The sequence below is a fragment of the Phascolarctos cinereus genome, unplaced genomic scaffold (assembly GCF_003287225.1).
Source record: "Phascolarctos cinereus isolate Bilbo 61053 unplaced genomic scaffold, phaCin_HiC Scaffold_9;HRSCAF=440, whole genome shotgun sequence".
In the NCBI taxonomy this organism is placed as follows: Eukaryota; Metazoa; Chordata; class Mammalia; order Diprotodontia; family Phascolarctidae; genus Phascolarctos; species Phascolarctos cinereus.
In genome coordinates this window covers 210,606,223-210,630,894 of record NW_027556402.1, presented here as the reverse complement: position 1 = coordinate 210,630,894, position 24,672 = coordinate 210,606,223, and the positions used below count along the sequence as shown (strand labels likewise).

Genomic DNA, 24,672 nt, shown 5'->3' with positions numbered 1-24,672 from the left:
TTGGAGGCCATCTAGGTCAGATCCTCATTTTACAAATGAGGAAACTGAGACCAAGAGAGGTTTGCCCAAGGTCACCCAGGTAAAGGTGATATTTTGGAAAGAATTACTTTCCACAGTATTCATACTGCCTCCTGATGAAATGACCATTTCTCTGGATTCCCTATCCAGGATTTTCCCCACTAGATTATATGGCCTCCCTAGGGTAGAGGAGCCTGTAAACTCTACCCTTTCCTAAGTACAGTTGAGAGAAGGCCTTTCCTGATTCTTCTGGATGCTTCTCTTGGGTTTCCACAGAATTCTTCCTCCCTTCTCTTGCCTTCCGTCTGTTGCTAGCACAAGCCCTAGAGAAAGACCCTTTTCAGATTCATGTCAGCTCACCTTGAATTCGGCTAAGTGATTTGTAACATTTGACTCTGGGCCTGGAGCGAGCTATCTATATAATTAAATCTGCCATTGCCAAAGGCTGTTTTCTGCTGTTTCAGGGAAATTCCCAGCCCCATTCCTATGGGACTGCCTTTATTTAGTAACACCACCTTCCCCTTCCCCTTCCCCTTCCCCACCCTACTCCATGTTGGAGACGGGAGGACCCTTGATTTTCACTGAGCAGGGTCTTTCTTGCCCAGAGGAAGAGGAGCTGTCACTCCTGGACCGGAGTTCTTTGTCTCAAGAGGGCAGCTCTCCTAAGGCCAGGCTTCCTTGGACTTAGGGGCACAGAGATGCCATAAGGAATTCAGTAGCTGGAAATGCTAATAGCAAGATCATTTCTGATCATCTTGGTGAAGAATGTAGTTGGAATCCAATGCCAAGTTCATTCCAATACTTAGCTTTTATTGTGCTGGGCTAAGCAGCTCCTGAGCCAGAGAGATGCTCTCACATGAATGATGTATATGCCTCCTGCACCTTGGCAAAGCTTGGTTCATTATCTATTCCAAATATATTATCTTTTTTTTGAAAGAAGGTGATAAATAACCAGCCAGGCACTCCTTAGAGATAAGGTTAGCTACAAGGGACTCAGAAATCATCTTTTCTCCTTGCTTCTGTCTCTGGGCTCACTTTGGGCATGGCAAACTACTGCCATTCTTGTGCCTGGGTTTTTTTCTGTATAGCAGTCTCTATATTATCTCATTAGTTAGCTCAGAAATACCTGGAAAGTCAAGAAGGAAGATGTAAGGGAAGTTGTTAGAGGAGAATAAGAAATGTTAAATGTCTTACCTCACTTCATCCAGCAGGTAGGGTTAAGGGTACCAGGGTTTCTCTCCACTCTGCTCACCTTTCTGTCAGCAAATCAACAAACATTCAGTTAAATTCAACAGCTATTTATTCATTTTTAAATTTAACATTTTATTTTTTCCACAAATTACATGTAAAAACAATTTTTAACATGCATTTAAAAAATTTTTGAGTTCTAAATTCTCTCCCTCCCTTTCTCCCCTTTCCCCCTCCCCACTGAGAAGGCAAGGTTATACACGTACAGTCATGTACAACATATTTGTATGTTAGTTATATTATGAAAGAAAATACAGGAAAAAATCCCAAGAAAACTGAAGAAGGTAAAGAAAAAGAATGCTTTGATCTGTATTCAGACTCCACCAGTTCTTTGCCTGGGGATGCATAGCATTTTTCATCACAAGTCCTTCAGAATTGTCTTGGATCATTTATTGCTGAGAATAGCGAAGTCACTCACAGTTGATCATCAAACAATATTGCTGCTACTGTGTACAGTTTGGTCCTGCTCATTTCACCTCACATAAGTTCATGTAAGTCTTTCCAGGTTTTTCTGAGAGCATTCTACTTATCACTTGTTACAGCACAATAATATTCCAATACAATCATGCCATAACTTGTTCAACCATTTCCCAGCTGATGGGCATCCCCTCAGTTTCCAATTCTTTGCCATCATGGAAAGAGCTGCTATAGATGTTTTTGTACACATAGGTCCTTTTCCTTTTTCTTTTGTCTCTTTGGGATACAGACCTAGTACTGGTATTGCTTGGTCAAAGTCCTTTGGGCATAGTTCTAAATTGTTCTACAGAATGGTTGAATCAGTATACAACTTCATCATCAGTGCATTAATGTCTCAATTTTCCCACATCCCTTCCAACATTTGTCATTTTCCCTTTCTGTCATATTAGCCAATGTGGTAGGTGTGGGGTGGTAGCTTAAAGTTGTTTTAATTTACATTTCTCTATTCAGTAGTGATTTAGAGTATTTTTATATGGCTTCATCTGAAAAGTGCCTGTTCATATCCTTTGACTATTTATCAATTGAGGAATGGTCAGCAGCTATTTATTTAAGCACCCATTATGTTTAGGGCTCTTTGCTCCTTACTGGGAATAAACAGATGAAAAATAGCATTGTTCCTTCCTTCAAGGAGTCTATAGTCAGTAAGGGATCCCCATGTATTGGGTACCTCCTCTACATGAGGTACAATCTTCAGAGCTTTAGTTGTCTGGGACTTGGGTCTCCTGGGATCTTTGGGCTCTGATAGATCTAGGAATCTATTCTGTTTGGCTCTTCTTAACAGGAAAGGAGAGATCCTGGAGCAGTACACAAATAATTGTTCTACCTTAGGGCCTCTAACGGGCAATTCCTTATAGCCATTTATCTCTGATAGCCAATTTATTGCAGAAGCTGCTGTAGAAAATAATTGAGTAGAGCAGGCAGCCTGATATGATAGACTTTAAGTGAACTTGAGAGTCAACAGACCTGAGTTCCAGTCTTGGGCTGACCTTGGATAAGGCATGCTCTTTCCAGCCTCAATTTCCTTCCTCATCCCCTCCTCCAAACTTCTCTCTTTCTATTGATAGCACCATCATTCTTCTGGTCTCCCACATTTACGAGCATGGTGTTGTCTTTGGCTTCACTCACTCTCCCTTGCCCCAGACATCTATTACACATCTTTCTATTTTAACCACCACAACATCTCTTACATCTGACCCTTCTCTCCACCCACACAATTGTCATCTTAGTTTAGGTCCTTAACGCCTCTTGCCTGGCCTATTAAAATGGACTCCTAACTGGTTTTCCTGTCTCAAGTCTCTCACCTCTACAATCCACCCTACACCTGGCTGCCAAGGTAGTTTTCTTCAAGTGCAAATCTGACCATATGATTCCACTCTTCCATTAATTCTAGTGGCTCCTTATTCCCTTTAGTAAAAACCAGAGCAAAGCAAAAGAAAACATAAACTCTTGCTTAGTGTTTGAAGCCCTTCATGACCTGGCCCCAACCCATCTTTCCAGCCTCACTAGTTAGTAAGGACCTCTCTCTCACACATGGCAATCTAGCCAAACTGCCCTTTTCTCTGCACTGGCTGTGCCCTGGGCCTGGAATGTACTGCCTTCTTACCTCTCTACCTTCTGGAGTCCCCCTCTTCCTTTAAGATGAAACTGAAGCACCATCTGCACGAAGCCTTTGTTGACGTCCTCACCTACTCGTGCCCTCTCTTTCAAACTGCCCTATATTTAACTACCTCACATATATGTATTATTTATGTTGTATGTATTTATATATGCATATGTTGTCTCTCACGTTAGAATGTGAATTTCTCGTGAGCAGGGGTTATTTTGTTGTTTGTACTTGTATCCTCAGCACCTGGTGTAGTGCCTCGTGTACAGCAGGTGCTTAATAAAGGCTTATTGAACTGTTGATTGATATATATAAAACTGGGAGAGACTTTAAAGATCTATACAATCCCCTCATGTTACAGTAGGGGAAACTGAGGCACAGAGTAGTGATGGGACTTTCCCAAGGTCACATAGTGAGTAGCAGAACCAAGAATAGAGCTTGGGTCCTCAGATTAAAATCCACTATTTTTTGCCCATTACATCATAACTAGCCTTTCCTTCTATAAAATGGAATCATTTTATGATTTAATTGGTATCTTGGGTTTCATAGACTCTGATTCCAATATTCTGCAGGGAGATTTTCTCTTGCTTAGGTCAGAGTATGACTGGTGGGACCTTATGCCAATTAGGGACCATTTCTGTCCTAAGTAATTTGATTTCTCCTCTGTTTTGGCTGTTCTGATCCTTTTCATGTCTTCCTCCCACCCTGCTGGTCATCCCCTTCTTTTCCTGACCTCTGGAAAACAGAACAAGTCCTATTATCTGTTTCTCCTGCCCTTGAATCTGCTTTCCTCCCCTCCCCTCTCTCCTGTTCTCTCACTAACTGATCCAGCTGCTTAAGCAACCAACCTAAATAGGTGACACTACCCTCTCTTTGAACCTTCTTGCCATCCCAATAGCACGGGGCTTTCAGACAGGGTGTTCCAGCTGTCTGCATCCTTATAATTATCCCAACCACATGCCATTGGCCCAAGAAGGCTCCCCCCAGGGATGCCTCAGAACATCAGAATTCATGATCAGAAGAGTGGTTGGCAAGTGGTTGGTTCTTCCCAGAAGGTTCCTGAGATGCTTGGGCCAAAGCAGGGGAAAATGACCTCATCCATAGGTTAGGAGATGATATAATGTTGTAAGGGAAGGTAGGAGAGAATCCCAGCCAGGGAAGGAAGGAAGAGCAGCTTTTTCCAGTAGGTGACATCTAGAATCATAGGAGACATCTATCTCCTTTAGGATGCTGGCAGCTCAGGAGCAGGCCTGAGACTGCAGCATTGAGGGATGAGTTGGGGGTAGGTATAGTGGTGGGCAGCTAGGTAGCTCAGTAGATAAGGAGCTGGGCTTGGAATTCAGGAAGACTCATCTTCACGTGTTCAAATCTGGCCTCAGACACTTACTAGCTGTGTGACCCTGGGCAAGTCACTTCACCCTGTTTGCCTCAGTTTCCTAATCTGTATAATGAGCTGGGGAAGGAAATGGCAAACCACTTCAGTATCTTAGCCAAGAAAACCCCAAATGGGATCATGAAGAGTTGCGATGGTAACAAGAAGTCTCCAAAATCCAATCCTCTATCCCCTGGGCCACTTTGCTGCCTGGAGAGAGCTGATTTTATTTGGATCCAATCATGTCACCATCTTTACCCTAAGACCTGTTTCCTTTGTCATAGCTCATCACTTGTGGCATGAAAGGAAAAATCAGGTTATTTTACTCTAAAGGCATGACTTGGTGGCTGCTTACACTAAGTTAACCTGCCACCTTTACATCAAATTTACGTGGTTTCCCCTGTGCTTTCTCTCCATAGGCTCAGTATTCACTCCCTGGAACGTTGTCTGGGTCAACATGAAACTTGCCCTTTTTGGACCCTGACTCTTACAGATCTCTTTGGAAAATGGTGCCTAAGATTGCTAAGAGTCCCAGTCCTGGGGGCACTTCCTATTGGGCCGTCTTCATCCAGAACCTTACCTTGCCTTCCTGTTTTAAGCCGCTCTGTACTGACGATGAAACCATTTCCCATGGGGAATATTGCCATGGCTCTGTGAAAGCAGGGTCTGTTTGCCGGTTCCCGCTTGTCCCCAGGCTCATTTGTCTCCTTAAAGAGCTCTGGGATTATTAGTGAGATTCTGTTTCCCTTTATAGAAGCCGTCATACCTTTCCCATAACAGATTATGCCTACTTAAGCACTTAATGAGCCTGCACTTTGTTATGAATCCCGTGTTTAAGGAAAAGAGAGAAGGGGATGAGCATTTATTAAGCACTGACTACGTGCTAGCTATGGAGCAAAAATGCTTCCTGAATTTCATTTGATCCTCACAATAGCCCTGGGAGGGAGATGCTGTTATTATCCCTATTTTACAGATGAGGAGACCGAGGCTAAGTGAGGTTAAGTGACTTCTCCAGGGTCACGCAACAAGTAAGTGTCTGGATTTGAACTCAGGTCTTCCTGAGACTCCTGGCCTAGCACATAATAATAATAATAATAATAATAATAACAACAACAACAATGATAATAGCTAATATTTTTATAGTGCTTGCTATGCTAAGTGTTTTATAAATGTTATCTGATCCTCACAACAACATTGTGCTGTTATTGTCCCCATTTTACAGATGAGGAAACTGAGGCAAACAGACTTGCCCAAGGTCACACAGTGAGTAGATGTCTGAGGCTAGATCTGAGCTCAGATCTTCCTGAGACTCTTGGCCTAGCACATAATAATAACAGTAACAACAACAACAATAATAATAGCTAGCATTTGTAAAGTGCTTACTATGCTAAGTGTTTTATAAATATTATTTGATCCTTACAACAATATTGTGAGGTGGGTGCTGTTATTATCTCCATTTTACAGATGAGGAAACTGAGGCAAACAGACTTGCCCAAGGTCACACAGTGAGTAAATGTCTGAGGCTAGATTTGAACTCAGGTCTTCCTGAGATTCCCAGCCCAGCACTCTCTCCACTGTGTCAGCCAGCTCCCTATCAGTCCTGGGATTGGTCACCATCCCTATTCCAGGTGAGGCTTGACCCAAGTTCATGATTAAGTTTTCTTGGAATGCTCATGCATTGGCCTGCCTGGTCTTGGTCAGCTACTTGGACTGGTAATGGCTTTTTAGTAGGAAGTAGGAAGAGGACATTGTACAATTGTGCCTTTGGACAGTGGAAGAATGGTGTGATGGAAAGGAATGAAAGTCAGGAGACCTCCCCGGATTCCCATTGCAGGGCCTAAGGATGGGGGACCCCATGTGAGGTGATGAGAGGTTAGATGGTCTCATCTAGGAAACTTCCCTCGATCTGATGGTCTCATCTGAAACCCAGCCGAGGCTCACTCAAGGAGGCCACATATCATCAAGGAACCTTGAAGCCAATGGTGTAAAAAGGTTTGGAAGGAGATCAAGCTGAGGGGTTTGGCATTTCTTGAAAGGCAGATTGGCACAACATTAAAAGGGCTGGAATTGGAGCCTGAAGACGTGAGTTCAAATCATGGTGCTAACACTTGATAGCTATGTAGTCTTGGGCCAAACACTTGCCCCATCTAAGTTTTGTTTCCCTCTTCTGTAAAATAGGGATAATAATATCTGCATTCCTTATTGCATAGAGTTGTGAGGAAACAGCTTTGTAAGCTTTCTAGAAATGAGTGTTGTTTTAATTGTTATACTCAGAGCACTGTAGACTTGTAGAACCAAGAGGGTTGCTTTGGAGTCAGGAGCTGCGTTCATATCTGGCTCCTCTACTTACTCACTGCGTGACCTGGGGCCTCTCTACAACTCAGCTCCTCCTCTGAAAAAACATGGGAGGTTGGATGAGGTGATCTCTAAGGCCTGTTTCACCTCTACATCTGCAGTCCCTTTAAAGAGCCCTTTCTCTTGCAAAGGAGCTCCAAAGAGTGGAAAGAACTTGGCTGACTCCACAGGCATGATTAGCTTCAGAACACTGTTGAACCCAAGCCTTCCAATTCCCAGTCCAGGACCATGTCTGCTACACCAGGATGCCTCCCTGGCTTTGCCTGGCTGTCTAAGGGCTGTTCAGAGTCACCCTTCCTATTCTCCCTGAGCTGGAGTGAGATCCAGGTGGGCCGATCTAGACTGGGCTGGGCTAGGCTGGAGATCCACTGAAGACAGATCTTTGTACTCCTCACATCTCCATTTCTTCTCCGGAACTCCAGGCAGATATACAGAGAGGCTGACAGGGAGTTATGATGATTCACGATCCTGACTCCCTGGGCTACACTCAGGCTTGGCCACCGCAAGAAATGGAGGAGCGTTTGTTAATTGCCTTGCCTATAAAGCAGTCTGGTTTATAGGTTGTATGATTGCGGGTCAAAGTCCCTTGGTGGCAAGGATTTGAGAACCAGGCTAAGCTTGTTTCAGGGATGGGGGGGTGAGAAGGCGATGCTTTCCCTGACCTTTGCTGCTCCTTTGAAGTCTGTATTTCATCATAGATTGTCAGGACTGAAAGGGCCCTTGGAATCCTTCTTATCCAGCCCTCATCTTTTACCTCGGAGCCAGCTGAAGTCTAGAGGAAATAATATGCCAAGGTCACATAGCAGGGGAGCCAAGATTTCCCCCCTCAGGTCAACTAAATCCCAGACCAGGGCTCTGCACACTCTGCCTTTCCGACTTGGTGAATGTTGTGATTGGTGTGAACCATGGGTTTTGTGTAGTCCTGGGAAATATTGCTGTATATGACCCAAGTCTATGAAGATTTTAATTGTAGCGTATTTCTTTGTGACAAGAGGAGAGAAAGAAACAAACATTTATTAAGTGCTTACTGTGTGCCAGGAAATGTTTATGAATATTATGTCATTTGATCAATTATAGCAGGATGATTTTATCTCTTGGGAGGTTGCCATTATGTCTAACATATTGACAATGATATGTCTCCTTCTTTTCCACCAACTTTTTAATGCTGGTAGTCAGCCTACTCCACCAGTACCATAATCAAGGTTGGGTCAGGGTGCTAACATTTAAAGGACACTGACAATACTTGAGGTTCCTTTAGCAGCATAGATACAACTGAACTTAGTACCTTGTTAGCAAGCATAATTAGTTAAAATAGGAAAGTATCAGATGATGACTTACCTTGACTGTGACATCTTGTATTATCTCCCCTTCTCTTCAACAGACTGGTTTTATCTGTCTCCTTGTCTTTGCCTCCACATATTTGTCTGAAAAATATTGATTTAAGGGCATATTCTGTGTTGTTTATCCCCAGTGTGTTTTGTGAAGGTTGCCTTGCCTGGCCTCCATTCTTTACTTTCTAGTCCCTTCTAGAGGACAAAACAGCACAGCAGAAAGAGAGCTGGGTTAGAATTTAGAGGGTCTGACTCTGCTACTTATTTTCTGTGTGTCCTTGGTCTGTTACTTCCTTTCTCAGAGGATTTATAGCCAGAAGGTACCTTAGAGACCTGGAGTGGTCTGCTAGTGTGTGTGTGTGTGTGTGTGTGTGTGTGTGTGTGTGTGTGTGTGTGATGTGCACCATGAATATGAAGCCCTCTGCGGTAACTTGTCTCTCTCATCTTTCTATGTCATTGCAGGAGGGGGGTGTTGTGGCCCTCTTCAAGATTTGCCGGCAGGATTGTTTCCGGTGCCTGTATCCCCAGACATTACGTACTCTTGCTTCTATCTGCTGTGTAGAGGAAGGCATTCACCAGCTGGAGAAGGTACTGTCTCTCTGACTCTGCTTTACAGAAACAGGCATTTAGGAGAAAAATATCAGGAGGGGGAGGGGGTGTTGAGGCAGGCCTCTGTTGCTGCTACAACCCGTAGTTTTTTTTTGAAATGGTGTCTGGGAGAGAACCTTGAAGACTTTTCATCTTACTCCTGACTCCACTGGGCCTTATTTTTTCCTGGGCTTGGCAGGAATATTAACATTTCTTCCAAAATCCTCATGGATAAGATGGGGGGTGTGGACTAGATTATGATGCGTTTAGGTGGATTTGGGATTAAGTGAACAGCCAGATATGATCATGATGTTATAATATAATATAATATAATATAATATAATATAATATAATATAATATAATATAATATAATATAATATAATATAATATAATATAATATAATATAATATAATATAATATAATATAATATAGATAAATAATAGATGGATATAATCTGAAGGAAGGCCTCTGGTAGGCTGTAGGACTGTCTTTATAGTTCTACAATGTGACATGTTTATTAATGGCTCAGATGAAGGCATAGGTGTCCCACTTATCCAATTTGTGGATGTCAGAAAGCTGGGAAGGACTGCTGGTTCAGATCCATAGAAGATCCGGATGGGTTGGGACCAAAGGCTGGATCTAGTAAGAAAAAAAATCTAATAAGGACAAATGTAAAGTCCTACTTTGGGGTTAAGAAATACATGGTATAACTAGAGGATGGGAAAGCCAAGGCTAGGGAAAGGTCCTGTGAAAAGACTTTTAGATTTCAAGTTTGCTAGGAATCAAGAGTATGCTGTTATTATTATTAGAGCTCCTGAATCTGAGGGGATATTAAGTGGCATTAAGTGTTCTGAGGTATATGGGTCCTGCTGCCCTCTGTCCTGGTCAGACCATAGTTGGAGGCCATGTTTTAGGCAGGACATTGACATCCAAAGCTGGACTGGATCTAGAGGTGTGGGAATTCAGATGGTCATAGGGCGTAGATTTAGAGCTGGAAGGGACATTAGCGTCTGTCCAGTCAAAGCGCCTTGTTTTCCAAATGAGGAGACTGAGAAGGGCTTGCTTCTCCAGTCACTGTTCCTTCCAAAGAGCAGCAGGTAGAGGGAGTGGGTAAGGGGAGAAGGGGGATGGATTTGTGCAGATGCCTGGAATTATAGAACTACCTGCAAAGGCCATTCCATCCACCCATGAATAATGGGAGGAAAGATAAAAGTGACCTCCTGTTTGCCGGGGTAGGAGCACCTCTGTCAGCCTGCCCCCGATGAGCTCAGCTGTCCTGGCACACAGAAGACACCTTCCAGAGCTGAAGGACGAACCTCTTCAGCGTGATGATAGGTAGCTTTGGCTGCTCCATTTCAGAGGCAGCCAAGGGCCCCCAGTCTGAGGCCCTGAATATAAACAGCGGCTGTACATCTGTGACCCAAATCAGGAGGCCCCGCAGAGAGTGTTCTAGGAAGACCAGGCTTCAGTGCCGCTCTCTCCATGTCTACCCTCACCATTGGCGTTTGTCTTCCCCAAGTTGTGGTCTCCGATTCTTTCTCCCTGCCTTCCTGCCTCTAGACTGGGAGGCTTGTTGGGGTAGAGGAGAGCTCACCGGCCTGCAGTGTCTAAGTGCAGGGGGAGAAGAAGATCCTGGACCACAGGGAGTATTGAGAAGGAAGGTTTAGGCAGGAAGCTGGTGACTGAGGACCCTGAGGGGTGCCCTGGCCATCTCATTTCATAGGATCCTAGGTCTGGATGACATGCATTCCGAATATCCCTTCCCCTAGTCTGTCCTTTCTTCTATCTCTCCCCCTTTCTCTTATGCCCTTCTCCTTCTATTTTCCTGTAGGGCAGGATAAACTTCTGTACCCCATTTCCTGTATTTCTTATTTCCCAGTAGCATGTGAAAACATTCTTTTAAACACATGTTTTTAAAACTTTAGGTTTCAAATTTTCTCCCTTCGTCCTTCCCCACCCACTCTCATTGAAAAGGCAAGCAACTCAATGTAGGTTATACATGTGCAGTTATGCAAAACACTTCCACAGTGGACATGCTGTGAAAAACTAACTCTATCTCCCTTAATCCTATCCTGCCCTCCCATTTATTCTATTCTTTCTTTTGACCCTGTCCCTCCTCAGAAGTATTTACTTCTGATTACCCTCTTTCCCAATCTGCCCTCCTCTCTATCATCCCCCTGCTGCTCTCTTGTCCCCTTCTCCCCCTATTTTGCTGTAGGGTAAGACAGATTTCCATACCCAATTGAATGTGTATGTTATTCCCTCCATAAGCCAAATCCCATGAGAAATTTCATTCATTCCCTCTCACCTTCCCCTGTTTCCCCTCCACTGTAAGAGACTTTTCTGTTTTTTTTGTGAGATAATTTACCCCATTCTACATCTCCCTTTCTTCTTCTCCGAGTATAATCCTCTCTCATCCCTTAATTTTATTCTCCAGATATGACCCCTTTAATCTTCAACTCACCCTGTGCCCTCTTCTATCTATCTATCTATCTATCTATCTATCTATCTATCTATCTATCTATCTACATACTATACATATAATTTTTTCCTCCAACTACCCTAATACTGACAAAGGTCTCATGAGTTATAAATATCATCTTTCCATGCAGGAATGTAAACAGTTCAACCTTAATAAGTCTCTTATGATTTCTCTTTCCTGTTTACCTCTTCATGTTCCACTTGAGTCTGTATTTGAAAGTCAAATTTTCTATTCACCTCTGTTCTTTTCATCAAGAATGCTTGAAAGTCCTCTATTTCACTGAATGACCATTTTTTCCCCTGAAGGATTATACTCAGTTTTGCTGGGTAGGTGATTCTTGGTTGTAATCCTATCTCCTTTGCCCTTGGAATATTATATTCCATGCCCTGTCCTTTAATGTAGAAGCTGCTAAATCTTGTGTTATCCTGATTGTGTTTCCACAGTACTTGAATTGTTTCTTTCTGGCAGCTTGTAATATTTTCTCCTTGACCTGGGAACTCTGGAATTTGGCTACAATATTCCTAGGAGTTTTCCTTTGGGGATCTCTTTCAGGAGGAGATTGTGGATTCTTTCAATTTCTATTTTGCCCTCTGGTTCTAATATATCAGGGCAGTTTTCCTTGATAATTTCTTGAAAGATGATGTCTAGGCTCTTTTTTTGATCATGGCTTTCAGATAGTCCAATAATTTTTAAATTCTCTCTCCTGGATCTATTTTCCAGGTCAGTTGTTTTTCCAATGAGATATTTCACATTGTTTTCTAATTTTTCATTCTTTTGGATTTGTTTTACAGTGTCTTGATTTCTCATAAAGTCACTAGCTTCCAATTGCTCTATTCTAATTTTTAAGGAAGTATTTTCTTCAGTAATCTTTTGGACTTCCTTTTCCATTTGGCCAATTTTTCTTTTTAGGGCATTTTCTCCTCATTGGCTTTTTGGACCTCTTTTGCCTTTTTAGGCTATTTTTTAAGGTGTTATTTTCTTCAGTATTTTTTGGGTCTCCTTTAGCAAGCTGTTGACTTGTTTTTCATGATTTTCTTGCATCACTCTCATTTCTCTTCCCAGTTTTTCCTCTACTTCCCTTACTTGCTTCTCAAAATCCCTTTTGAGCTCTTCCAAGGCCTGGGACTGATTCATATTTTTCTTGGAGGCTTTGGATGTAGGAGCTTTGACTTTGTTGTCTTCTTCTGGTTGTATATTTTGATCTTCTTTTCACCAAAGTAAGATAATATAGTCTGACTCTTTTTGCGCTGCTTGCTCATGATTCCTGGCCAATTACTTGAGTTTTAAACTCTTTGTTAAGGTAAGAGTCTGCTTCCAATGTGGAGAATGTACTGTCCCAAGCTTCTGGGGTTTGTACAGCTGTTTTCAGAGATACTTGTAGGGACCTGAAAATTTTCAGTTCTTCCAAGGTGGTATGATAAGGGCGAGGTGTTTACTCCTTTCCTGGTTTGTGACCACCAGAACTCCTTTCTGTCCTGTATCTGTGAGGAGGGTTTCCTCTCCACAGCCACTACAAGCCCCACCATCCCAGCGCTCCTCCTCACCCCAGGAACGCCACCCAGAACTCTGACCCAGATCCACACACAGGCAAAGCAAGAGATTCCTGCCTCAGCACTGGCAAAGAGATCCCTGCAATCCCTCTCTGATCAGCCACTGGATTCCCCCTCAGTCTATGGGCCAGAAGCTCAGGGGGCAGCTGACCCCCCCCCCCAGGGCTATGCTCTTGGGGAATGGATCTGAGACCCTGTGTTCCTCTCTCAGCACTGCAGAAACAGACTTTTCCCACTGACCTTCTAAGTTCTCTTTGGCATTGGTGGATTGAGGAGTCTGGAAGCCACCACAGCTGCCTGAGATTCAGTCCTCTGAGGCCTGCTCCAGGTTCGCTGAGGCCTGCCGCACGGCGCTTCACTCCCAGCCCGGTGCGATACACCTTTCTGATCGATCATCCAGGTTGTCTTGGGCTGGAAATTTGTTTCACTCTGTCTTTTTGTGGGTTCTGCTGCTTTAGAATTTGTTTAGAGCCATTTTTTATGAGTATTTGGAGGGGTTTGGGGGAGAGCTCAAGCGAGTCACTGCCTTCACTCTGCCATGTTGGCCCCACCCAAATACTTCATTTTAGAGATGAAAAGATGGAGGTTCAGAAAGAAGGAATGATTTTCCCAAGGTCACACAGTTAGCAGAGCTAGGTCCTCTGACCTAAAATCTGGTGCTCTTTCCCCTAGGATGCCTCCCTGCTTCCTTTTCAGGAAGTGTGGTGCAGTGGGAAGAGGCTTGGAGGACCTCACTTTGAATTCTAATTCTGCTATTAACGTGCTATGTGAGCTTGGGAAAGGCCCTTGTCTTCTCTGGAAATATTTTCTTTTCTCCAAAGTGAAGAGACTTAGACCAGATGATCCCTGAGGTCTTTTCCAAAAGAAACATTCTAAGCTTCATTTAGTCCAGTCTACCAACTTCCAGAATCCCCTCTGGCATCATAGACAGGCATCATCCTTGGATACCCTATGATGGGGAGCTCATTACCTATAGAAACAGGCCAGTCCATTGATGGACAGCTGTGCTTGTCCAGTGACCTGGATTGGTGAGATCTAAAGTTTCTAGGCTCTTCACTCTTCCATCTTTTCATTTGTTACTGTTCAATCATTTTTGGTCACGTCTGACTCTTTGTGACCCCATTTGGAGTTTTCTTGGCAAAGATACTGGAGTGTTTTGCTATTTCCTCCTCCAGCTAATTTTACAGATGGAGAAACTGAGGCTAACAGGGTTAAGTGGCTTGCCCAGGGTCACACAGCTAGTAAATATCTAAGGCCAGATTTGAACTCAGGAAGATGAGTCTTCCTGACTCCAGGCCTGGCGCTCTATCCTCAGTGTCACCTAGCTGCCTTCCCCATTTTCTCATATCCCACACTGAAAAATGGGGTCTTCTTGGTCTTAGGACACCATATATTTGGTTCTAGCTCTTTCCACCTCTGTTCCATTTTCCTGCAGGCCCTAACACGGCCCTGCAGGAGACAGATTGGATGCCTAGCCAGGCCTGCGCCATCAAAAGAGATCTCTGTGCACATACGATGGATGTCATCAGCAATGTTCCTTCTGGTATCTGAGAACCACAAGCAGACAGCCCACAGCCCCAGACGGGGGGTGGCCGGACATCACTCAGTATTGGACTCAAATAAAATTGAATTAATCTGATGCCTATTAATGCCATGCCCAAGTTATTGTGTATGTAGCAATTAGCCCTAAATACTGAGCAGTCCTCATAAATGACTGTAATTAGGATTAGCTTTATAGCAGCCAAGCCAAGTTGTAATTTTTTTCCTTCCCTCTGTTCATTTGCTGGTATCTCTAAATAGGATTTGGGTGACTAGTTTCCCCCAATTCCTCGCTCAGCTTAATTCTCATTGTACATGATGCCCCGAACTCATTAAAAAGTAGAATCCTCAAGAGCTGGGGATCCCTGGGCCCCTGAATTCTTATATCCCAAATGCAAGGCTTGTGATGCCCCCAGGCCTAACTCCTTCCCCTCCCTTCCTCTATCCCTTAGGGCTAAGTCTCCTTGAGGTCCCCACCTCACCCTAACATCTACCTTCCTCCCTCTCCTGATATTAAGGGCTAAGGCTCTTTTCTTATTCCTCCTTGTCCCATCTCTCCCTCATCAGACCACTGGAGAAGTCTTCCTACAGACAGTTCACTTGCTCCCTGGTGTTCTGAGAGGTAGAGGGATGAGGTTAGAGACAGTGCTAACATTGGGGGAGCCCAGATAGATCATTATCACAGGGCTGAACCATGGTCCTTGCCTCAAGACAGGGAGAAAACCCGTCATGATAAGGCATAAAGTAACTTTTAAAATTAATTTATTTTTAGTTTTCAGCATTCACTTCCATAAGCTCTTGAATTTTAAATTTTCTCTCTCTCCCCAAGACACCATGCAATCTGATATAAGCTCTATATATACATTCCTAGTAAACGTTTTCACATTAGTCATGTTGTAAAGAAGAATTAGAACCAATAGAAGGAACCACAAGAAAAAGGAAACAAAACAAAACAGGAGGAAAAAAGACCAAACAGTATGCTTTGATCTGCATTCAGATTCCATAGGTCTTTCTCTGGATGTGGGTAGCATTTTCCATCATGAGGCTTTCGGAGATGTCTTAGATCCTTGCATTGCTGAGAAGAGCTAAGTCTATCAAAGTTAAGCATCGCACAATGTGGCTGTTACTGTGTACCATGTTCTCCTGGTTCTGCTTACTTCGAAGTGAGTGCCTCTTGAAGCAAATTTGATACATTAGAAAAGAACGCTAGATCTGGGATCAGGAGGCCTGATTTCAAGACCTGTGTTTGCCATTTTGATTCCCTGTGTGCCCTTGGGCATGTTGCTTTGCACACCTTGGGTCTTGTGTTCCTCTTCTGTGAAACGAAGGAGGTGGACTAATTCCTAATCCTGTTTCTAATCCTAATTCCGCTTCTAACCCTAGGTATTTTTAGCTTTAAATCCTGGGACCCTATAAGATGAGGATGTCAAGGTCCCTTCTAGTTCTGACCTTCTGTGATACTATGATCTCATCCTGGAGGTCCCTGCCAGCTTACCTCTCTTCTCCCTTTCCTTCTTGGCTTTGTGCCTCCACCTCTCCTATCCTTTAGTTCTACAACATTTATTAAGTTCCTACTGTGTGCCAGGTTCTATGCTGGGCACTGATGCCTGCAGTCCCACTCCTGGGTCACCAGACTATGTTGACTAAAGCTTGTGGGATGCCCATTCCTTCATCCAGTCTCCTATCTCACGACGATCCAGCATACTGATCATCTGGAACAACTTTCATTTTACAGATGAGGAAACTGAGGCCTAGGGCATTAAAATGATTTTCCCAAGGCCACACAACTGATAAGTTGCAGAGCCTCAGCTTGCACCTTTGCTTTCTGATTCTAAGTCCAGCGGTCTTTTCCTGGCCGGGACTATAAAACTGCCCTGGCTACCCCAGCCCTCAGTCTGCTGGCCATTCTTCAGAGGAGGGGTCCAGGGAACAGGTAACAGGGCACACATCATAGAATTATAGAATCCTAGAGCTGGAAGGGATCCCAGAAGGCACACAGTCCAATCTGTCCCTGAACAGGGCTCGCCTTCACAACCTCAGTGACAAGTGGCCATTCAGCCTCTTGTGGAAGACTCTCCCCTGCCCCTTCCTTAGTAAATGGAGACTCACTACCTTTGGAGGCAGTCCATTCAACCTTTGGACAGAGCTAATGGTCAGGAAGTGTTTACTTATATTCTACCCAAAATTATATCTTTATAATTTCCACTTATTGGCTTGTAGTTCTGCCTGGTGGGGCCAAGCAGGACAAAGCCAACCACTTTTCTACTTGGTTACTCTTCAAATATTGGGATGCAGTGATCAGATGGTCTTCGAAGGAGAAAACCAAGGGACCTTGGTGGTGGTGAGAAAAGCTAGAGAGCATTCTCTAGGGGTGTTTTCTGAAGTCTCTTTTACTCTGGAGAGGGAGGAGGAAAATCAAAGACAGATGCAGAGATATGGCCCCCTTCATCTTCATAGAGTTCATATTTGAGCTGGGGAGATGGGGCATCCACGTATGAAACAATTGGAAAGTAATGCTAAGGCAACAGAGATATCCAAACATATGTAGGGCAGATATATCTGGAAATGTAGAGGGAATTCCCTGGGGATTCTGTGGGGTGGTGGTGGTGAATTATGGAGGGCTGAGATATATCAGTGAGGGATTCATGAAGCTTTGATTTCAAATCTTACCTGTGTGATCTACCAGCAAGTTATTTAACCTCTTTCTGCCTCAGTTTCCTCATTGGTAAAATGGAGATAATTAATGGTATCTACTTCATGGGATTGTTGTGAAGATCAAATCAGATAACATAAGTCAAGCACTTTGTAAACCTTAAAGCACCATGTAAGTGCTATTATTACTGTTGTTGTTTCTGTAGCTATTAGACTTCTGAGAACGAGTCCTAAGGAGTAGATCACGGGCTGGCAGAAAAGATGAAGAAGAAGATGAACAGTTGAAATGATGGTGCCAAATTTGAGGTATCAATTGGACAGTGACAGTGATGTCAAAAAAGAGCTTCGATAAGACATTAAAAATAATTTGCTGCATCAGTGGGATGGGCCGCAGACAGCGGGGAGAGAGGTCTATAACAATGTATCTCTAGAGTTAGAAGGGATTGTAGAGGTCAATGGGTGCGATCCCCTATTGGGACAGATGAGGAAACTGAGGTCTAGATTAAGTGACTTGCCTGAGGTTATATGGCTATTAAAGTGTCTGCGGTATCTGAACCCAGGTCTTCTTGACTCCAAGTCTGGTATCTTACTCACCATGCCACAGAGCTTCTGAGGCTTGAGTCTTGGAAGATGCCCACAGGTGTGGAAGGAAGGGGAGGAGTCATTGTTCTGATTGTTCAGTCATTTCAGTCTTGTCTGACACTCTGTGACCCCATTTGGGGTTTCTTGGCAAAGATACTGGAGTGGTTTGCCGCTTCCTTCTCCAGCTCATTTTATAGGTGGGGAAACTGAGGCTAACAGGGCTAATGACTTGCCCAGGGTCACACAGCTAGTAAGTGTCTGATGTCAGATTGGAACTCAGGTCTTCCTGACTCCAGGACCAGTGCCCTCTCCACTGTGCCACCTAGGTGCCCCAGAGGAGACATAGCTGTGCTAATAAAAGGCAGAAAGCCAACATTGACATCCCCAAAGTCCCAACTTTTCTTTCTTCATTTTGGACCTCGATTCAAGGCAATTTCTGTACAATTCTGGACTTTTTGGTGCCTGTGCCCACCCCCTCACTGCCTGCCTGCCAGCTTGGGGCAGACAGTGTGCTCTCATGCCAGTGACAAAGCACTTCACCAATGCCCACTTCTTGCTAATTGGACCCTCTGAGTCTTTAATAGATGATGAGATTAATATTTAAAGCACTGACTCTCTCTCACTCATGCTCATTACCTATGGATACTGTTACTTTGGCTAATTAGAGGGATCCTGGCCCTGGCCCTGGAAGCTATTAGGATCCTCTCCATCCCTCCACCCCACTTGTGGTCTCCACTGGGGCAGGACAGGGCTGAGAAGGCTATTTTATGGATGTGGTTGACTTCTCTTGTCTTAGGCACCAAGTTGAATTAAGTCAAATTGTGTGTTTGGGGGTTCTAGCTTCAGAGAAGCTGCACTGGGAGGTAGAAGGATCAGAATGTCCATGGGACTTTGGACAAGTCCCTTCACCTCCTCTGGCCTCAGTTTCTTCATCTGTAAAATGAAGGGCTTGTCCTAGGTGGCCTACAAGATCCCTTCCACCTCTAACCTATGGTCTCTACAATGAAGAGAGTTGGACAAGATCATAGACTCCCAGAAGTGAGGAGCTGGAAGGGATCTTGGCCACCATCTTATCTCACTGATACCCTCTCCCTTAGATGAATCCCTACTCCATTCTATCCAGCAGCTTGAAGACATCCAGTGAGGTAGAATACGCCAATGAGGTGGGAACTCTCAGTTCCACTTTGGGGTGGCCCTAATTGTTAGGCAGGTTTTCCTTTCTGCCTCTTTGTGGCTGTGTGTGTGGTTCTGCCCTCTGTCTGGGGTCCCAAGTCCAAACCGAAGCCCTCTTCTCCATGATGGTCTTTTCCTGTACTTTAAGACCCTTAGAACATCCTGCCTTGAGGCTTCCATTTCTCGGGCTAAACATCCTTTGTTCTCAGGCTACTCAGTTGCTCCTACCATTAATTATCTCCATTTTGCCAATGAGGAAACTGAGGCAGAAAGAGGTTAAATAACTTGCTGGTAGATCACACAGGTAAGATTTGAAATCAAAGCTTCATGAATCCCTCACTGATATATCTCAGCCCTCCATAGGTCTTTGATGATTAATGTGATCATTAACAGCTCTAAATCCTATGATTCATTACCCAAGATTCTACCATCTCTGCCACTCACTAGATCTGAAGCCCTGGGGACGCTGGCTGGTCAACCAGAATTTATTAAGTGTTTACTATGTGGCAGGCTTTGTGCTGAGCTCCTTCCCCTGTAATGATAATAATAATAATAGCTAACAACCATGTGTCAGACACTGGGCTAAGTACTTTATAATTATTATCTTATTTGATCCTTCAATAACCCAGGTAAGTAGGTATTATTATCTTCAGTTTACAAATTAGGAAACTGAGGCAAACAGTGGTTAAGGGACTTGCCCAAAGTCACTCAAATAGGAAGTGTCTAAGGCTGAACTCAAACTCATTCTTCCTGACTCTACGCCCGACACTGTAGTGTCTAGCTGGCCCTGTCTGGGTGTGTGTGTGTGTGTGTGTGTGTGTGTGTGTATGTGTATGTGTGTGCGCTTGTGTGTATGTGTGTGTGTATGTGTGTGTATGTGTGTGCGCGTGTGTATGTGTGTGTGTGTGTGTGTGTGTGTGCGCGTGTGTATGTGTGTGTGTGTGTATGTGTGTGCGCGTGTGTATGTGTGTATGTGTGTGTATGCGTGTGTATGTGTGTATGTGTGTGTGTGTGCGTGTGTGTATGTGTGTGCGCGTGTGTATGTGTGCATGTGTGTGTATGTGTGTGCGTGCGTGTGTGTGTGTGTGTGTGTGTGTGTGTGTGTGTGTGTGTGTGTGTGTGTGTGTGTGAGGGGCCCCTTGGGCAGTCTGGTAGAGCTTCTCTGAATGATGTTTTCAAATGCATAAAATAAAACACAGATTTACAAAGGAATCCAGTTACGACAAAATGAAGATGTAATCATTTTTCCTATCCAAGGTTGTTTGACCCTTTGAAATCTACGCATAGCCTCTAGGTTAAGGACCCCTAGAGAAGATTACTTTTGAAGGTCTTTCCAGGTCTGCTATTCTACAATGCTGTGAACAACTGTATTTTACTTTAAGCCGTCATCTCCCCCATCATTGTCCAAGAAGCTTATTTGTTGGGATTGTTGATAGAAATAGAACGCGAGCAGTTAGGGAGTGGATTACTAGGCTGGCGCACTTTAGAACTGCCTTCATGGAGGGAAGTGGGCTGCAGCCGGAGGAAGATGGTCAGACAGGCTCTAGAGCCCAATGATGATGAAGTATGTTCTATAGGGTCATTTCCTCTACCACTGACAGGATTAGACTGATTAGACCTGTTCCTCTTGTCCCCAGAGTGTAGGGGGCAGGAGCAGCCAGTGGGAACTACAGAGATGTCAATGTAGGCTCTGTGTCAGGAAACGCTTCCTTCCCACTGGAGCTGTCCCCAAAGTCAGCCAGACTGCCTCTGGAGGGAGTGGGTTCTCATCACTGGAGCTGTTCCAACAGAAGCCAGATGATTGCTTTCGGGGGATGCTTTCCTGGTTAGTTATGGCTTGGATTAGATGTCTCCCCAAAACTAAGGTCCTCTGACTCTGTGACACTCTCTAAGGAGCTGGCTGCCTTTAGAGAATTTGGAGAGTACCAGGGGCTGCTTTTGCTAGGGAAAAGGGAGAAAAAAATAAAGCTAAAATTTGTGCTACTGCAGAGGGGAGGGGGCTGTTTCTCCATCCACCTCCCAGATCGTGTCCAAGAGCCAGAACGTATTAGTGCAGCTTCCCTCTGCCAGATGTTCTGCCCAGCTACCCAAATTGTGCCCTACCAGGCAGAAGGAGAGCTCATGAATGCACACAGCACTCGGGATGCTGCTGAGGAAATCACAGGATAATAGGCTAGGACATATAGGACCTGAAGGATCTTCACAGGTCAGCTACTCCAGTCCCTTCATTTTACAGATAGGGAAACTGAGCTCTGGAGAGATGAAGGGAATCTGGAGGGGCCAATTGTTTTTCATCTTCTTGGCCCGAAGGAATCGAATCATCTCTCCGTCCTGGGCTGTCATCCCTCACCCCCTCATGCCGTACACTCATACACTGCCTACTCCTGACAGCCCCTGTGCTTTCATCCTTAGCAAGGCAATGTTAGCCCAGTTCCCATCTAGAGCCCACTGGACCAGCAGAGGGCACAGATCTAGTGCTGGAAGAGACCTCGAAATTGCTTCATTCAGTCCCTTCATCTGACTTAGAAGGACACCGGGAAGTGGCAATCTACCCAGGTTTCCACAGGTAACAAGGGCAGAGACAAGGCCTGAACCCAGGTCTTCCTTTCCAAATGCAGCACTTCATTTTCCTTGCCTCCTCCAGGTCTGCCCCTGGCCACTTTGGTGCTGCTCCTGTTTCTTCTAATCCCCCGCCTCTGGGATTAAGGATAGCAACAATGATAATAAAGACAGCTAGGCAGCTAGGTGGTGCAGTAGAGCACAGGGCCTCGAGTCAGGAAGACTGATCTGTGAGTTCAAGTCTGGACTCAGACACTTACTAGCTGTGTGACCCTGGGCAAGCCACTTAATGCTGTTTGCCTCAGTTTCCTCATCTGCCAAATGAGCTGGAGAAGGAAATGGCAAACCACTCTAGTATCTTTGTCAAGAAAACCTCAATCTCATAGGATCCGTTTATACAATCTCATGAAGTAGGTGTTATTATTATCCCCATTTTCAGATGGGGAAACTGAGGCTGAGCAAGATTATGTGACTTGCCCAGGGACTCATAGCTAGTAAGTGTCTGAGGCAAGATTTGAACTCGACCCAGATCCTTCTGCATATAGATCTAGCCTCTACCTCCTACCACACCTAGCTGTCTCTGTTCTGTTGTTGCTCTAGAGAAGCCAGACAGCCATGGCTTATCTCCCTTCTCTCCCTCCATTCCACCCCACCTCTCCAACATTTTCCTTCCTTCCCAGCGTGGGTTAGTAACTCAGTTGGGCCTAGGTGGTGCAGTGCATAGAATGCAAGACTTGGATATAGGAAGATCTGGGTAAAAATCTTGTCTCAGCTGCTTACTAATTGTGTGACCCTGGACAAGTCACTTGACTTCTCTGTGCCTCAGTTTCCTCATTTGTAAAAATAGGGATAATAATTGCACCTACCTTACAGGGTTGTTATGAGGATCATAATTTTAGCCTATGTGAAATGCTTTGTAAACCTTAAATCGCTATGTAAATGCGAATGCCAATAGTAATAACTCCTAGCATTTACATAATACTCTAATAATAATAATCATAATGATAATAATAATAATTTCTCATCCTAGAGAATATGTTGGAAGGCAGTTAGCCATCTCCCGCCCACCACCCACTCTTTCTCTCCACCCCAAGTTCACTATTTCTTCTTAAGTTTCTCATGTTGGAGAGAATGGCAACTTATCCTCATCTTCCTTCCCACTAATCCTCCATCTTGGAGAGGGTGGTGATGCCGTCTGTCATGAAGCCCTCCCTATGGGCCTCTAATCTTGACTTCTCTCCCTCCCTGGCTCATTTAAACCTGGGGAGACAAGAAGAAAGCCTTCCTTCTATCAGTTGGCATGGGGCCCGGCTGAACCACTGTGCATCACGCCCTGGCAGTGGCCGGGAAATAGAGCCTCTGATTGCCAGCGTTTAATAGGGAGGGTCGAGGAGTCGAGTGACTAGTTAGATTATGGAAACCACAAAATGAGAGGCCAGGAAGAAGGATGAAGTGGTACCCAAAGGTGCCTTTGGAACTCTGGTCTTGGGGTGGCCAGTCCGGCAAACCTATTTTGAGAGCTGGAGTTCATGGCACAATTAGATAACGGGAAGTTTCCAGACTGCCCAGTCTGATTTACTGACCTGGGCTCCTCAGTAAGGTTCTCTTAATTAATTGGTAGTGAAAAATGCACTGGATTTGGCAAATAGCATCTGTTGCCCCATCCCTCCCCTAAAAGGTTCATCTATCCACCACTAGGGGTCAGCAAAGGAGAGGTTCAAGTCTCCAGATTCACCACTGCAAGTTTCCATTAGCCCCAGGGCCATCCCACTTCCACACACACCCTTTCACCCCTTCCCATATCCCCAAGGGTGGCTCTGGTTTGAGTAGGTCCAAAGGAAACAGACCTGTTGGGAAGGGTGGAGCTGCAGGTTATAGGTGCGTAAGGATGCCTTTTATCCGACCTTGAAAGACTGAATCTTTGTATGAGCACAGGAAGGAAGTCCCTTTGGCTGGGGAAAAACTATCCACTCCCCAAATCACCTCTTGGTTGGAAAAATCTCTCCTCATACATTCCAGCAAGTGAAGACTCTTTCAGGTCGATGAACTTCTATTGAAAGATCCCACTGAGAGAGAAGACTGAGGCTGTCTGGCATTCACCACATAGTATCAATAGCTTTAATCTCGTGAGTGCCAAAGTGACCTCATTGAAGATCTTGAAGAGTTTTGAGGAGGTGGTAGGGGGAGGAGAAGAGGGGGATAAAGACTGTTTTATAGGGAGGAGGGAAAGGGGGGGGAAATGAGAAAAGAGGGCTGTAAAGGAAGGAGTCCATGGTCTGGGAGGTAGACCTGGGTTCTGGTCTTGGATCATACACTAATTTGATGTTTGACCTTTAGGCAAGTTACTTCCACCTTCTGGGCCTCAGTTTACTTGCCTATAAAATGGGTGTCAGACATGTGACTTACAGTCTGCATGTAGTCCACCATACTCCCTAGTACAGCCTGAACTGAATGAAAATGTAGTTGAGAAATGTTTAACAATATAAATAAAATACAATATAAACAACATAAATAAAAATACCATACAAATAAGACAATGTTATGCCGACTAAACAATACCAACTAAATAAAAATGCGATACAACATAGATGATGCTATTTTATGGTTCTCTAAGTCAATATGTGACCAGTCCAGATCTCAGTGTAAGGTCTGGTGGGCACTGGTTTCTATCTGAGTTTGACACCATTGGAGATGACCTGAATTGTTTCCAGATCTGATATTCTGTGAGTTTATGGGATATGAATGAATGAATGAATGAATGAATGAATGAATGAATGGAAAGGCAGTTATTAAGCCCTTAATGTGTGCAAAGCACTGTCCTAAGCATTGGTGGTACAAATAGAAAAAGCAAGACAATCCCTCCTCTCAAGGATCTCATGCCCTAATGGAGGAGCCAGCGCATATCTCCTTGCAGGCACAGGCTAAGCTTTCCCTCATAGGTGACAATAATCACTGACATTTATCTAGGCTTTAGGGTTTTCAAACCTGTATTATTACCTTAGATGATTCTCCCACGGAGTCTGGGAGGGAGGGAGGGAGGTGGGTGGTTCAAATGCTATTATCCTCATTTTGCAAATACAGACACTGGTTCTCCTGGAGGTGGAGGTGCATGTCCAAAGCCAGGAAGCCAGGAAAGGTCAGA

At 44.4% G+C, this 24,672-nt stretch overlaps 1 protein-coding gene across 1 annotated transcript in view; it reads left to right on the top strand.

The window, feature by feature from the left end:
• The window catches only part of INSC (INSC spindle orientation adaptor protein), a 105,952-nt gene that overhangs the window by 31,672 nt on the left and 49,608 nt on the right, over positions 1 to 24,672 (top strand). The window contains 1 exon segment of the mRNA XM_078148869.1: positions 8,867 to 8,992. Coding sequence (XP_078004995.1) covers positions 8,867 to 8,992 — 126 coding nt within the window.